The following is a 16,992-nucleotide window of genomic DNA, read 5'->3' on the forward strand; positions in this document are numbered from 1 at the left end:
ATTTCATGTTCTAAAAATAGGTATTTCAAGATATTTCATGATTAAACATAATATTATTTAAAGCAGAAAAAACAACATTGTCACATTCAAAATTGATTGTTTCTTCCTTCTAGAGTTATTATACAGCAAATGTTCCTAAATATTTAAATGTTTATCTGAAGAGCATAAAATGCTAAATTGTAGAATATTTGTAATTTTTTTGTCCACGTTTTAAAAACATTCTGAAAAAAAAGAATGGTACGCAATAGTGCATCATGGTATAAGAGCATGTATGCCACATCTGTGTCACCCTCTAGGACTGTCTGTGATAATATACATCAACTATTGTTATTCAGCCATTTCTTCAGAAAGGAAAAACACACCCAATAAAGTTACGAAAACCAGAAATAAACTAATCAGATATTTCAACCATATGCTATATGGGTTTTTGAAGATTCACTTTCATTCAGTATAATCCTGATTTTGTTTTAAATAATTTTTGAATGTTTACCTCAACAGCCTAATTTAACTGACCTAAATCGAGCACTGACTTTAAAATGCAAAAGCACATTCATGCTGAAAGTAAGGCGAGTAAATGTACTCAAAACAACTATTGAAAACTAGACTTATTATGCATTACGCCACCAGAAAATAAATTGTCTGTAGCTTATAGATTTCATCAAGTCTCAACCATAACCACTATAAGATACAAGCACACTGGTAGATATTAGTTTATAATAATTTAAACTGCAAAATGGAGGAATTACTGAAACACAAATAAAGATGATGTCCTTTGTTTCTGATAGCATAGTTGAAAGGCTTAAGCGAACAGATGAGTGAATGGCTTTAGGCTGCATATGTCAATGAAAGTGCTTTGATCTTAGGGGTTTTGTTTTGTTGTCTTCTAGTACCACTCACTGCAGTGCTGAACATGTTTTTTTTTTAAATCAACCTCAGTATGTTTCTGAATTACAGCTGGACATCAAGGTTAAAAGCCCCTTTCTTACTATTTCTTATATTTCTTTGCATAATTTGTGTTACCCTATACAAAAGGTTTACCATACCCATATGGTAAATGCATACTATATCATAAGAACATTTACAAACTAGAGGCCCATCTATGCTCGTCCAGTTCCTAGTAGCTGATTGATCTCAGAACTTTGTCAAGTGGTGTCTTGAAGGATTCAGCAACAACAACTTGACTAAGTAGCCCGTCCCATACCCTGACCACTCTCTGTGTGAATAAGTGTCTCATTCCCTCTGTCTTAAAGAGTAAGTAGCGGGTTCCGAAAAATATAGCATTACACGTCCCCACGTGCTGCTACAAATGTTTAAATAACGTACCTGCAATTTTTTTTTCATTCTTAACATCCTGACTACTTTTTACACTTATAACTTTAAAGTCTGTTTCAAAGCTCTTTTCAAAATGTTCGCTCTAGTGCAATATATATATATATATATATATATATATATATATATATATATATATATATATATAACAAGTGCTCTGGCTTTTCTGTTCCGTTCCGATCGTTATAAACAATTTAAACAGTTGTAGCAACACATGGGGCCGTGCACACACTAGAACCCCTCTCTTTCCACTTCATTTCCAACTGTATCTTCTGGTCCTGTTTTATTTTATTTTTTTTGATGCCCTTAAAGTATTGGTTAGGGTTAACATTTGTCAGCTACTTTTAAGATTTGAAAGACTTTAATCAAGTCTGCCCTAAATCTTCTTTGTTCTAGGCTAAATAGAATCAGTAAGTAATGGTATGGTGCACTGGTTACCAGTATATAGTTGTATCACTTCTTATCACACACTTGATAAAAAATTAATTCATAGTAGAAAATGACACTTCACAGGATGAGATTGTACATTTCATCACATCTATTTCTTACTCCAGGACTGTCTGTGATACTCTAAATAAAAAAACAAAACTTGACTATTTTTAAAGGACACAGGGCTTGAAAAATATTGGAAAACTAACATTACTGTGTAAATTTACTTTGGTAACCTTTTACAAGATGCTTTCAATGGAGTTTGCATTTTGCATTATGCATTCTAGGTGTCTGACATCATATCTTCATACGAGGTCATATCTACTTGAACTAATTGTGTGTGATCTGTAGTCTTTTATTAACTTAAATGTACAAGAACACGTACTTATTCTAAAACTAAAAAGGGACAGCACCACAACTACTCCAGGTTAAAAAATAAATATATTTCTTTCTAAATGCATTTGCTGTTACACTGAGCAAAATAAATGCATAAAAAGAAGTTCATATTCATTTCAGATATACTTTGCTGAGATAACTTTGTTGAGAGAGTGCCAAGCTTTTATCAAAGCTTTAAATGGAACAGAGAACATCTTTCAGGTAACAACAGTGGCAGGTATTGAGAGATCATTATGTTTTAAAAAACTTGCAGTACTAGACAAAAGGAAACAGTGCCCTCTTGTGGATAATGTTTGCATCACAGTGGAGATTAAGTTCAGTCTTAAATCCATCAACTCGTAGCTGATGATCCCCATAAATAAACAATTAAAGAACTGCTTTGACTCTACAAGAGGATACCTACTGTTGCTGAATTGCATAAACTATAGGATGGAATGCGTTTCGAAAGACTGTGTTACCATAGCTTTCTTGGTACACTATATTGGAAAGAACAATATTCCATTCTGTGGAGTCAGTGCTTGAATTGAGCACGGCTCTGCAGTCAGTCAGCTGCTGGAGGGGTGATTTTACAAGAATTTGCTTGCGTAATGTTGGCACTGTTTTTAAAGGTCTAATGCTGAAGGATTACATTTTGGGGAGTAGTGGTTAGGGCTCTGGACTCTTGACCGGAGGGGCGTGGGTTCAATCCCAGGTGGGGGACACTGCTGCTGTACCCTTGAGCAAGGTATTTTACCTAGATTGCTCCAGTAAAAACTGTATAAATGGGTAATTGTATGTAAAAATAATGTGATATCTTGTAACAATTGTAAGTTGCCCTGGATAAGGGCATCGGCTAAGAAAATAAATATTATTATTATTATTATTACCTGGTCAGAGGTGACAGGTGAAGGCATACAAGGTTGGCTCCTTAGGTCAGTGACTTTTGCGTCAATTACATATTTGTCCGAAAAGCCATTAAAAAGGTTTTAAAACTATGCTGGCCACATGTGTGTGTATACGTGTGTGTGTGTGTCTCAAAAAAAAAAAAAAAAACATGTATTAAGATCCAGTTTTATTGGTGGTGAGTGTATAGGATACACTTTAATGAATAGCTGGGGGATGGCTACAAACCCGGTAACAACCACTAGTCATTATGAAACTTTACACTGTACAGTAAAACATGTAAAAGATACTCAGATAAATCTTAGGTGCCACATAAACTACTTAAGGAATGTGGTGTTATTTCTGTTTATCTGTGTCTATCAGTGTATCTTTTCAGGATCGCTTTATGACCAGCTTAGGCTTGTACTAAATCAATCATCTGATAAGACACACTGGTAACTGGGTGACCTACGCTTGTAGGCTAATATTGAAACACCAACAGCTGTCCAGCCATGAAAAGCGGACCCACGCGTAATAGTTGACTTTCTATTCATACACCCCTCCCGGTTTGGAACTCCGTGAAAAGAAAAGCTTGGTGCCCAATCACAACTAGATTACTCACACAAATCCTCAATTGTAGAATATTTTGCACCATTTTTATAGTTGCGCCAGATTATCGGCTATTTTATATCTAGGTCAAATCTAAAACTGGAAATGAGGAATTTTGGGGGTCACCTTTGAAACTAATTTTATCATTTGAGTCTCATTTAAAAAAAATATATATATATATTAAAGTATCTTTTTTTATCATTTGAGGAATATAAATGTAGACCCATTCTCTCTGTACCTGACTCTGACTGTATGCCTTTGTTTCATCCACAATAGATTAGTGTACTGCTCTGTTTTCTGGTATTTCTAAACATGTGGTGTCTCGTTTATAGCTAGTTCAAAACACTGCCGCCAGAATTCTAAATAAAACCATATTTTCTTTATAATTTCCAAGAATCATAACTATAAATCATTCATAGCTTTAAAGTACTACATAATCATCATCATAATAATAATCTGGATATCTGTTCAATTGTTAATTAAGCTGTATAAATCCACTTGTTTGTGTGTTTGTTTGTTTGTTTGTTTGTTTGTTTTTACAAGGACCCAATTCTGTATATAGGCACGACATATGTTCTACGGTACGTGAATAAGACGTACATAACTTCGCACCTTTTTTAATTAGACTTATTTAAGTTACATTAATAAAAAAAAAATGAAAACAATATATAAACATACAATAAATAATAATATATTTATTGTTAAAAAATATTTGCATCCACAAAACTTGCTTACAAAGCACTACCGGTGTGTATACATAATGTACAATAAAGTAAATACAAACCATGGATAAACTTATCTCTCTTTGTTTTCTTTATAAGCAAATAAGGCGTGTCTTCCGCACAGTGTATCTTGCCGTGCCCTGTTTACTGTACCTGCAGCCATAGCAACGTCTTTAGCTTTTCATTTTCACCGAGTTCTATGCGCCTCTCACAGACAGAAACACACAATTTGAATGCAGAATGGCTTGGACCGATGGAAATAACTACTATCCAGCACAAACTTGGAATCAGGATTCTGAAAGAATGCAGATAATCCAGCAACCCGTGAGTTATTTATGTTTGCGCGAGGAGAACTTGTTCGATCCCCTACTAAATGCAGGTGTTGCCAGGAAGTTACACTTATTGCCCCCGATAACATGTAATACTGTATTTAAATGTTGTCCAGCGGGTTTAAGAGATTCGTTTGATAAAGAAAGTGTGTTTAGCTGAGACAATAGACAGTGTTGTCCTATTATTTTAGGGTGTTGTTTTATAGCGGCTTTCATGAGCATATTTTTACAATCTTGAGTTGTACATTTATTGTAAGTCTGGCCTAATAACAAAACAGCTAGACATACATTAATTAATTAATTAATTAATTAATTAATTAATTAATTAATTAATACAAAATACAGGATTTGATGAGTATGATTAAGTTCATGTTCTGTAGCATTAGTCAGCATATATATTATTTTCAATACAGTTCCTCAGACTGTTACAGGTTTCAAACAAATTGCATTCCCTAGTTCATCTCAGTTTCTACAAGCAAACCATGTTTCTTTCACTGTTAATTCCAACAAGGAGAAGAAGAATATGTTACTCTTTTTGACTGACTAAAATATTTTGTATGTGATGTGAGAGTGTTTAGAGCTGTACAGAAAATAATATTTGATTGGCGCTGAAACAACTGGGATAGCTGTGGCAATACCCTAGATTTCCCATAAAGTTTGGTCCTCTAAAGGGATAGGTAGTCACTAGTTTTCCTTAACCTTTTATTCTAACTTGGTCGGAGTTTGTACTGTCACTGTTTGGGTGTTTTAAAGGTATGGTTTGTCAGTACACACATAACATTAAAATGTCGTCCCTGTATCTCTTCTGCTGTCTCATAGATACCACAGCAACCAACGATGATCATACAGCAGCTTCCATCCGCGATGCCCCCAGCCGCACTCCCTTTCAGACCAGGACATATTAAAGAAGGTAGGAGCGACTGAAACTCTGTTTGAAAGACACTGGCTCATCTCAAATTGAAATGTAACTTGTGCCAAAATATTCTTTCATGCTGTGATTCCTGTATTCTAAGACCCTGCACTATTAGAAACTATTCAGGACAGTTTCCATTTCAATTTTCTATTACAGACATGAAGCATTGTGCTGCCTTTCAGATAAGGCTGAAAGCATCTGTCCAGGACCTGAGCACGCCTCCCAATCATCATGTAGTTGTAATTAAACTACAGATCTACAGTTCAGTCAGAACAGATGTATCCTATTCTGTAGTTTGTGTGAACATAGCCCTGATGAGTCCTGGTTGTGAATAATAGATGCTTGCTTCTTCCTCTCAGAATCCTACTGAATAATGCTGTTGCAGTAAGTCCCCCAATAGGGACTGACCACCTGCTGGATTCCAGAGAGGGGTGCTAAACTAAAAGAAACAAGTACAATTAAACTCTTTAAGAGCCCCTGCAGCTCTGCAAGTTTCAATAGCCTGTTTAAAAGGATCTAATCATACTCGCAACTAAACAGTTTGTGAAATACCAGAGTCCACTCGTGACACTGTGAAACTGGAGGGATGTCTGGTCAGCCATGTGTTCACACTGAGTTTGTCTGCCAGGTTGTTTCCGAACTCAGTATGGTTCTGGATATATATTAATTGTTTGGAATTATTTTATTGTTGTATTGTTAGTTTATTGAGAATGATTTACTTAGGTGTCTCTTTGTATTAGTGCTGCACTACTATTGAGATCTACCTGTGCTGGCCCTGCAGGCACAAAGTGAATAATTTCACTTGGTAAATTAGCTGAACTGAGACCACTTGAAGAGGTGGTCTCTATAATCACAATCAGAATCATAATTTCACTAACCTTCACCACAAAGACAGCTTTAGTAGTCACTTTAATCTGAAAATATGTTTGTAGAGAATAGCGTGTCCTAAGCACATCCCTAATATAAGACCTGAATATCTTCAGTACAGGGACCAGTGATAAGGTAGCTTGTGCTTATAGGAGGTAATCAAAGTTATTTGAAATCCTTGGTAATCATTCCTGGATGCAGAGCGTTTGGATATGCAGTGAATGTGAGAAATCAGTTGAGATCTACCTGTCGCTTTCTTCTGGCAGATTTAGTGGAACTGATGATGATTCAGAATGCCCAGATGCACCAGGTGATAATGAACAACATGACCATGTCTGCTATGAGTGCTTTTGGATACTCGCACCCAACACCACAGCCCAGTGTTGAGGTAGGTGGGAGTCTCAAAGAGCAGAGTCACTATAAGACTCTGTGACATCTACAGCTATGGCCAAACGTTTTGCATCACCCTATAGAATTAACTAAGCTTGCTTAATAAAGTCGAATGAAACCTGCTGAATAATGTCACGTTAACATAATGAATCACATACTGCTTTGTAGTTTTCAATATACTAAACGAAAAACTATCACAAATTGAAAAATGTGACATTTCGAAATCTAACATGAAATACTGTAGTACTATTATTGCTTCCGGTAGACTTTTGCGATATAATTTTCTAGTTTCTTTGATTTACATGATGGTAAATAAAATATCTGAATTATGTTCATTATGTTCAATGTATTTTCATTATGTCTCAATCCTTACATTCTAGGTGATGCAAAACTTTTGGCCATAGCTGTAAGCAGTACATGTTAAAAAATGATCCCTTGTTTTTTTGTTTTTAATATAGATTTTGTAGGACCTCTACAATAAACCAGCACACTGTATAATATGGCACAATTTTCCAGTCCCAAGCGATACAGAAATAAACAGGTTTTACTGTAGCATCATTTCATACATGTACTGTATATGTTATCTGTGGACAAGCTAATAAATCACAGTTACCAGTTGCAAATAAGACCATGTTATCAAATGTCTAACAAATGAGAAAAATGATGTAGCTTTAATGATAACCAGAAATGGCAGTAACAGCATTGCAGCAGAGCCCTGATTGGAGAGTGATAGCACTATTATGCACTATTGTTCCAGACCTACTGTAAAACAAACCATGAAGTGAAGGCAATCAGCAATGGAAACTGCTTATAACTACTGGGTTAAATCATCTTTTCTTTTAACCCATTAGAACATGTGAATGCTTGATTATAAATCCCATAAAATATGAACTGTACTAATAGTCAGCCCCCCAAAATTCAGTAAAATAATCTGAAACTACGTAATGTTATCTTTGGTGAGTTAGCCCAAGATTAGTTCTAATCAGGGGTGTGAAACCAGCCCTTGTTTGATTAAAACGCTACAAAAAAAAAATCTAATCCTGGTGTGATTAAGATATATGGTATGCTGTTATAAACTTCTATTGTGGTCTCAGTTGGTCAGAGCAACCGTCTCGCAAACAAGTGCATGATCCAAGACACCCATTGCATGGACACATCCCCCCACCTAAGAGGCTGAAGTCCAAAGAGCTTTGCCTTAGCTGGCCCCCTAACCCCACAATACCACTGTGGAAGGCTACAGACTAACAAAATGTGGATGACCTTCGAGAACCTGGTTCCTTCAGAAAAATTCCCTCCCGGCACTGACCTCAAACGAGAACACTGGTGTACTCAAAATCTAGCAGGAGATGGGGTGCTAGAGAGCCGTGACAATATGGACCAAGTGGAAGTCCAAATGTATAACAGCTAAGGGACAACACCAGGTCTTGGTTGTGGTTTTGGAGCAACATGCTATAAATGATGACAAATATAATGTTGGTAACACTGATTAACAATGTATCTGAATCCCCACGCAAGTTAAGTAAGTGGACTACATGCCACACAATTGGACACAAAGCAACTCCAGACTGTGAAGAAAAAACTAATCAAATTACACCTTGGAGTCGAATAGGCAACTAATTATTAAAACCTGCATTTAAAGCCACCCAAACTGCTGTAAATGACCAGCTGCTCTAACCAGCCTGGAAACCCCACACAAGAGTGAATTCCACTTATTGAGCTTCTTCTCTGTCCTGTTACTGTTTCTTGTGATGTGTTCAGCCTCCGAGGGTTCCTATAATAGTGGAAGAGGAGGAGCCCGAGTCTGTGTATCACCATCACTACGAGCCCCTGCCCTTCCCCACCTACCCGACATGGCTTCAGCAGCCTCAGATGCCAGTGAGACAGAACCAGGACCCTGTGGTCAGGCACGTGAACCACGACCGTCCTGCCTCTGTGCACAAAGACTTGTGAGTAACTGGAAATCAGTCACTAGTCAGCTCCTTAGGAATAGTATGTGGTGTAGTGGTTCTATTAATTGTGCCATATTTTCATATGTTTAGGTCATAATCAACTTTTTTTCTGTTTACTTGTGATTTAGTGTATGACACAGTGGAAAATGCACATTTGATCGAATACTGCAATATGTGTTGAAAACATATTCTCTAAAGTATAAGAACATAAATATTTACGAACGAAAGGAGACCATTCAGACCATCAATGCTAGACCGGTTCCTAGTAGCTGATTGATTTTTAAATTAAAGTCAGGTCCTAAAGGATCCCAAAGATTCTGCGTCAGCAATGTAGCTAGACAACCCACTCTATACTCTCACCCATTGACACTCGCAGCCGTATGCTCGTCACGCACTGTGCGTACCATTGGTTTGCAAAATTTCGGGCTTCATTGGACTGGCATATAAGTGAAACAGACATTTTAAGCTTATAGGGTTGTATGCAGCGCTCCAGATAAGGTTTTGGGTCTGGGAGTAACTTACCCTCTAATTTTAACAGAGAGAGCAAAATGTATTTTCAATCAGTAAAAGCACTGAACTGCTGTTTCTGGCACTAATGCTGAGGAGTTTTAAGCACTGAAAATACGTTGGCAGCATTGAATGTTAGTACGGCATTATCTGAATTCTGCTACTCTTCCAGGGTTGAGCACGGTAGGTACACATTTATACAAGTTTAATTTGTATTTTAATTCTTTCCATGTTGTATATTAAAATGAATAATACATTTCCGAATAACACATAATTGCCAAGTTGTGATTATTATTATTGATATTTTATTTTTTTAACTGCCTGTTTTGTCACAAGTTACAAAAAAAAGTTGATGTTTATAGCCATGCTTAGGGGGCGAGTAATGATTACATTCGTTGTGATTGTGAGCGTAATGATTAGAAATGGAACCAGCATAACAGATTTGTGAGATAGTGTTACCCCTAGTTTAAGTCTGTACTTCAAATAGGTTTATTTGTACATTTTATTGTTGTTGTGGACTGTTTGGCTTTCACTGTAGTTGCTGTTCTGTCTCGATGGCAGTGCACTGTGTTCACTCATTTTTAGAAAGGGAAATTGTAATGCAATTTGATTGCGGTTTTCTAATGTGACAGTGTAGGTGCTGTGAAACTCAGGAAAGAACAAAGATGCAGCACTCTGATAGGCTGAAGCACTGTACAGCATGTTAATGCAGATGTCGTCGTGGTTCCGTTTTGCGTACCATGTGAAAGATATCTGGGGGCTCTTCTGCTCTCACCACTCTCTGTGTAAAGAAGTGTCTTCTTCCCTCTGACTTCAGGTTGTATCCTCTTCATTCCCAGCTGTGTCCCCTGGTCCTGGTTTCTGTGCTGCACTTGAAGTAGATGTTAGGGTTAACTTTGACAACTACTTTAAAGAAAACAAGGCAACAATTTTTTTATTTTTTTTTTGGCTAAATAACTTTAGTTCCCTTAACCTCCTTCCTCTAAGCCCTGGTCTTTGTTGGACTTGGTACAGCAACCACATATAAAAAGTATGAACATAGACCTGTACATAGACTAGCATTCCAGCTCTTAAATCCCCAGGTATTTCAACATTTGACAATAGGCACAATTTTTTTTTTTTTTTTTAATTATATATATCCTGCTTATGAAAAATCCTGCTGTCAGTCTTCTGAGTGAATCTTGTACAGTTCTCATTAGTTTCTATTTTTATTGTGGATTTATCATGATGGAATCAGAGCTGACAAAGGCATGTGCTGAAACAAGTGTACTGCAGTGGGGTGTGAGTGGGTATTTAGTATGGCATCTTAAGTGTGATTTCACAGAACGCTGTCCTTTCAGAATGCAGATGGTGTGCACATCTGTCATAGATTGATCTCTATACATTTTATCTACAGCTGTGGTGACATTTGAGGCAACACTCACATACAGGATATACTTTAGGGTATAAATACACTGCCTGTGCACATTACCCAATATAGGGTCAGGCTACCATTTGATTCCAGCCTTGACATGACTTAGACTGCCCAAGGTGCTGGAAGGTGTCGCAAGGGGTGTCAGTCTATTCAGTTATTAATATTTCTTGCAATTGGTGCAGAGTGTTATGCGGAGGATCGCAATGACGAATGACTCATTCCAAACATGCTCAGTTTGATTGAGATGTGGATTGTGGTGGCTATGGAAGATGCCTGAAGTCTGTATCATGCTCCTCAAACTATAACTATCATCTTGAAAGCAGAAGTTGAATAGCCAGTGGCTATAAAAACTTTGAATTATTTACCAGGCATTTACAAGCTAATGTTGACTTTTATTTTCCTGACCAGCTTTTTATCTGTGTCCCAGTTTTTCATAAAAGTTAACTTAAAAGTTTCGCATTTTAAAAGGATCAAAACATGTCAAAGTAAGGAGTTGTATACTGGAGTGTATGTAATGCACAGGTAATGTACACTGATAAGTTATTATTAACCCCTGCTAGCGATGCAATAGACATATGTACGTACACATGTGATAATCTAGTTATTTTTGTTCTTGATATATTATTATAATGCTATTTTGGTGCGATGTTTTTTTGCACAGGAGAGCTGTTCCTCCTCCACCCCCTCCAAGTGCAACAAGAACAGTGGGAGCTGATATCCCCCCAGCTGCAGGTACTGTTCTAGTTTATACCATTCCCCCCCTGCTTAAAGTAATTGCAGCTAACAAAATCATTGCAGAAATCTTAGCTGTTTAGCACTTCCATTAGCTACATAGGTCTCAAATGTGCACTTTTGCAAAAAAAAAAAAAAAAAAAAGTTATAGCAAACGTAGTTTAATATAGCAAACACATAGTTTTTAAATAATTGTTATTTTTTAATTAAGCATGTAGTGGGGCTGATGTAAGGATATGTGCAAAGTGATTTGCGGTTGCAAAACACCCATATTGAGGTCAAAATCTGAGTTTTGTATGCTCAAGCCATGTTTAGCGGCCGTAAAGAAGGACGGAGAAGACCCTGCATATTCAAACCCAGGGTCACTTTGTTTGGGATGCTGGAGGATGCGGTGGTAAGGCGTTATCATCTCACTCTTCAGGTCATCCTAGACCTGATAGCTGAATTTCAACTTTTCATTACCTGGTTGACTGTCCTCCTGGTAACACCAACAGCATTGACTTTCCATATGGCCTCTTGGTAGCATAACTGATGTTGGCTGAGGCTTTACCAAACAACTCAATTTCATGCTGAGTGACCTCAGCCGTAAGGACTCTCAGCTTCTCCTCAGAAAAGTTTTCTTTTCTTTTCCATGCACCAAGAGGACTTTTCTGCCCTTCTTCTGACATATTTTTTTGTTTGGTTTGATTTCGTGCTCCCCAAATCTCATACAGTGCATACTACTCTCTGTACTCCTAACTCACCTCACCTCTGGGCTGTAAATGTGACCGCTTAATAGCCTGATGCACAGGCGGCACCCATTGCGACCCTCATTATCATGATTGCAGCTCATTATATGTGCGCGTGTTGAGTAATTTGCATTGCTCTTAAGCTTGCATAGGTCGCAGTGCAAAATAATTGCCTGGCCTCTAGGCAATTTGCATTTTGCAGCATATCCTTACATCAGCCCCAGTGTGACATAAAATGTTAATAATAATATTTGAAAAAGTACTCTATTTACCTTTTCATTACATGTCAACGTGAAGTAGATTTTATAACTCAGTTTGGTACTTAGTATGGGCCAAAACTGCCTTTGGAAAATGTAAGAAAACTAGTGAACTAGTGAACAAAGTTCGCTTTCAAATAATACCACATGCACAGAATGCTTATAGTAACTAGATGCCAATGGATTATTTGCCAGTATAACATTCATCATAATTGCGGGATGAACCCATTTAATAATATTTGTTTTTGTTTCTACAGAATATTACGATGCTACTGAAGGCAGGCTATGAAAAGAAACCCACATATTGCACAGCTAAGTTGAGAAGATGCCCTGTGACCATAAATCAGTGCTGTTACATGGAGCTGGGTGCTGTGAAATGCTGCTTTGTTATACAGAATAGTTATATAAAGGTTCAGCAGAGATTGCTGTTGTATGCTGTGTGTTTATCCATTTAAATAAAAAGTTTAAAAAAAAAAACATTAATGAAAAACAAAGAACTCCAGGGACTTTACTGTAAGGAAGTTGAGCTAGTTTTGTATCACATTTATGAATAATAATGTGTGGGCTACATGCTTAACTTACAGATTTGTAAATAAGAACATTACATTAATTTTAGGGCTGTCAATTAGACAGTTCATTTCTTTGGCGGTACATTTTTGAAACGCACGTTAATCGCACTCCCCTGTTTTAAGCGTCTAGCATACCGTAATTCATTCTCTGCGGCACCATTTTAATATACTTGAGCGCATGAAACGCAATGAGTGCGATTAATGAGTCGGCATTTGCATAGGAACTTAATCATATAACTGCATTAGGGAGCAAAAAAAAAAATAATACTTTCTGACATATCTACTGTCAAATTGAGTTTCAATATCAAACATAGACTACATCTAATCTGAAGTACCACCTGCGTGGTAAACAGGTTTTCACATCTAAAAATACACCTCCTTCTATCAACAACACAAATGAAACCTGACAGTTTCGACAGAGTACACTTTAATGAATGAAGTCTGATATATATATATATATACTGTATATATATATATTTTTTTTCATTTACAATTAAGAAGACTATAACCGTTACTCAATGAATGTTTTGTTTTAAGTTATTAATAAAAGAGAATCCTTTTTTTTTTTTAAACGGCAGTGTAACATCAGTATAGGGTACCCTTTTAAAGGAAACTGATAAGAAAATATAGTATAATTTGAAATGCATTAAGTTGAGTTATAAACAGACTCCACTGTGATTTAGCAGTTGTTTGTGTAAATAAGTATAAAACTATAAAGAAGAGGCAACAATATTAATCGAGAAGTAGGACAACAGGTTTTTTGATGCCAAGTTGTTTTTTGGATAATACAATAGAAATATAAAAAGGCTAGCATTGTTGCTAGCATTCCTGATAAGAATCGAGAGCAAGTTCCAAAGACGAGAGGCATTATAACTAAATGCCCTGGCTCCGACAGAGTTCAAATGAATTTTAGGGACTGTCAGAAGATTAGCATTTTGTGACCTCGGGGAACGACCTGGGACATATGAGGTCAGCAGATCTTGAAGATAAGAAGGTCCAAGACCATGTAAGGCCTTATAGGTAATAAGAAGAACTTTAAAATAATAATAATAATAATAATAATAATAATAATAATAATAATAATAATAATAATAATAGCATCAGTAATAAAACAAGTAATTGCAGTAATTGTAGCAATTAAATATGTGATTAAAACCAAGATTAACTAAGATTCAAAATTGTAATCGCAAAATGAATCGTGATTAAAAAAGAAAAAAAAAAATTAATGGCTTGGCAGCCTTAATTTATTTACATACTGGTACATTCCTAAAATTATGTGAATTATTTTACAATACTGTAACCTATGCTTAGCACAAAGTAGGTCAGATGCCTCGCAACCCACCTAGAGTATGGTTTGTATCAGTACAACTGCATGCCGTCTCATGTACTAGCTTACAAAGGACTTTTTCTTTACTTTATTTTCTGTCCTCTTATGTCCATATGTCCCACTTTATATTTATCCTTATACGAGTGTGGTTATTCATGGTATCAGATTGTGGGGATATATGGAGGAGCAATTTAGGTCCCAAATATCACTTATCACTTTGACTAGAAGTTCATGAGCTGCTCTTCGCTTCTAGTTTCCTGTCATAGACATATGAAATATAGGCATGATCTGCCGGCATTGTGCTTTCTGGGTTAGAAGCACCACAACTGGGCACAGTTCTAGAATTTGACCTGGTCATTTTAGATATGGTTCAAAATGAAGTGATATCTACCAGACTGTGGGTCAAATCATTTTGTATATTTTAGTTTTTAGGCCTCTTATTTTGGATGTACACATACGCTGTTTTATTTGAACAGTTTGTTAAACATACAGACTGGCAGCGACTACACTACAAGGCTGAATCATGCAGTTTTGACTCCTGATTTCTAGATAAATAGCACTTGCAAAAAACAAGAAGTGGGAAAAGTCTTGTTTTTCTTGTATCCTGCACTATAGCACTAAGCACTATAACTGTATCTCCTGCGTCAAAGGTGCAGCAGACTGAAATAGCCGCTGTGCTCCAGGGGTGGAGGCAGTTATGTTCTGTGAAGATAAGGGAGGTACTAATTATTTGTTAGTAGGTATTCTTGCCTGGGAAACTGTTGCCATAGCACCAGATTACTGAGTTACCATGGGAGAGCTGAAATTTTACAAAACAGTCAGCTTTTTTTTAAATTGGCGATTACGTATTTCCATGTATTTTTAGAAGAAGCTGTGCTAACATAAAAACTTCAAATTTCAAATCTCTACGACAATCAAGCATAGGAAATACATTCATGAGGTGAATGGTATGGCTTGTATTGTTAATGACATTTTAAAATACAATACAGTACAAGGATATTTACATGACAGTATTTCTCAACCAAAAACTGAAATACAAATAAAAATAATTCTCTAAAAATTTCTTAAGTTTTTTTCTTGAAGACATCATGCTGCAGATTCTGCAGATTTTATCACTTCTAAACCAGACAACAAACGAGCGTTTACACACAAGAGGAGGTCATTTGGCCCATCTATGCTCATCCAGTTCCTAATAGATGATTGATCCAAAAATGTCAAGTTGGGTCTTAAAGGATCCCAGTGATTCAACATCAACAGGACTAGCATGGTCAGACATTGATTTGTGCAATCATTGTGAGTTGTTTTTATTGGAATAAATGTTCAGGAGCTGCAGGAACAATGTATTGCTAGCAGAAAAATTAAAAAATAAGAAACCTGGTCCAAAGTTGCAGATTAGTAGGTGTTGCTTGTCACTGGTTCTTTCTTCTATAAAGCCAGCCTACATTACAAGGTCTATAGCAGGCAACTAGAATGGAAGAGCAGCTCCTGAACAGCAAAAGCATCTTAAAAACACAGTATTCGAGTAAATAAGAACCACTCGGAATTATTGCAATCATCAAACAATGATTGGAGGAGAGTTTAAAAAAAGACTTGCTCTTTAAGTGCTATGTCTATTGATTGTATCATGGCCCTTGTCAATATTCGATGGTGCTGTGTTTTTCAATCACAATCTGATTGACATCTTGTGCTGTGCTGTTACTGTCCGGGGCTGTTAAACTCTTCAGTACAATGAATCATCACTGTCAGTTTTAAACTCTACATTGAGTGTCTTTCACTGTGTGTAATTGTGTGAATGGCCAGTGTGCTACATTTTGTCTCATATCTCACATATCATTCACTAGTATAGGACCCAGACCATCTGCTGCCAGGAATTCTCCTGTAAATAGTTGTGTGCTAAAGGACATTGCAGCCCTGGAGTCCAATGAAGAGGAACCAGATTAATTACAGGGCTTTTAGGAATGAGCTATATCAAATCAAATCTGCAGAGCTTCAAGAACTGAATCTATTTATCCTAGAACCAATACGTTAAGCACAGTGCAGAAACCAAGACCAAAGGATACAGAAGTCAATCATCTACTAGGAACCAGGTGAGCATAGATGGGCCAAATGACCTCCTCTCAGTCATACATTTTCTTATGTTCTTATAATGCAAATTAAAATAAATGAACACGTTTAACTTTGCTGTACTCAATACCATGCCCATTTTCATAACATGTATTTTATTTCTGTAGCAGTTTCTGTCAAAACCATTATTTGTTAAAGACTCTTCTTAGTTTGAAGCGTAACCTTTAGGAAAGAAATTAATTCACAGTCAATGTTTGAAAAAGCTATATTTAAAATGAGAATGGCAATCCCTTTTTAAATAGGAAATATTCATTTGCACAATACTGAAATATAGAAGCATTAAATAACACATTAAATATAGGAGCATAAAATAAATGGTGTGCTCAGAAACTCCTTTTATTTTTTCAAATTTAAACTTTAAAAACCAAAGTAGGGTCTATCTAAATATCACTCTCATTAAAATCCCTAAAGTAGAGCCCTCCGTGACAGAAAGGCACTATTACACACGTGCTATTGTTCAGTCGGCTTCAGGTGCTGTGTAAATAATGCAGTTCAGGTATTGTCTGATAACCCATAAAACAGCGTATAGAGAGGAACACT

At 36.5% G+C, this 16,992-nt stretch overlaps 1 protein-coding gene across 1 annotated transcript; it reads left to right on the plus strand.

Moving 5' to 3' along the window:
* The first annotated feature begins 4,514 nt into the window (after positions 1–4,514).
* On the plus strand, positions 4,515–13,480 carry LOC117433243 (proline-rich protein 29-like). Its single transcript, XM_034055342.2, has 6 exons — positions 4,515–4,670; positions 5,495–5,585; positions 6,722–6,843; positions 8,604–8,791; positions 11,377–11,447; positions 12,690–13,480. The coding sequence occupies exons 1-6, from the start codon at positions 4,587–4,589 to the stop codon at positions 12,719–12,721; spliced, it is 588 nt and encodes a 195-aa protein (XP_033911233.1). The 5' UTR covers positions 4,515–4,586; the 3' UTR covers positions 12,722–13,480.
* The last annotated feature ends 3,512 nt before the right edge of the window (positions 13,481–16,992 follow it).

The sequence above is a fragment of the Acipenser ruthenus genome, chromosome 33 (genome assembly GCF_902713425.1).
Source record: "Acipenser ruthenus chromosome 33, fAciRut3.2 maternal haplotype, whole genome shotgun sequence".
Classification (NCBI taxonomy): Eukaryota; Metazoa; Chordata; class Actinopteri; order Acipenseriformes; family Acipenseridae; genus Acipenser; species Acipenser ruthenus.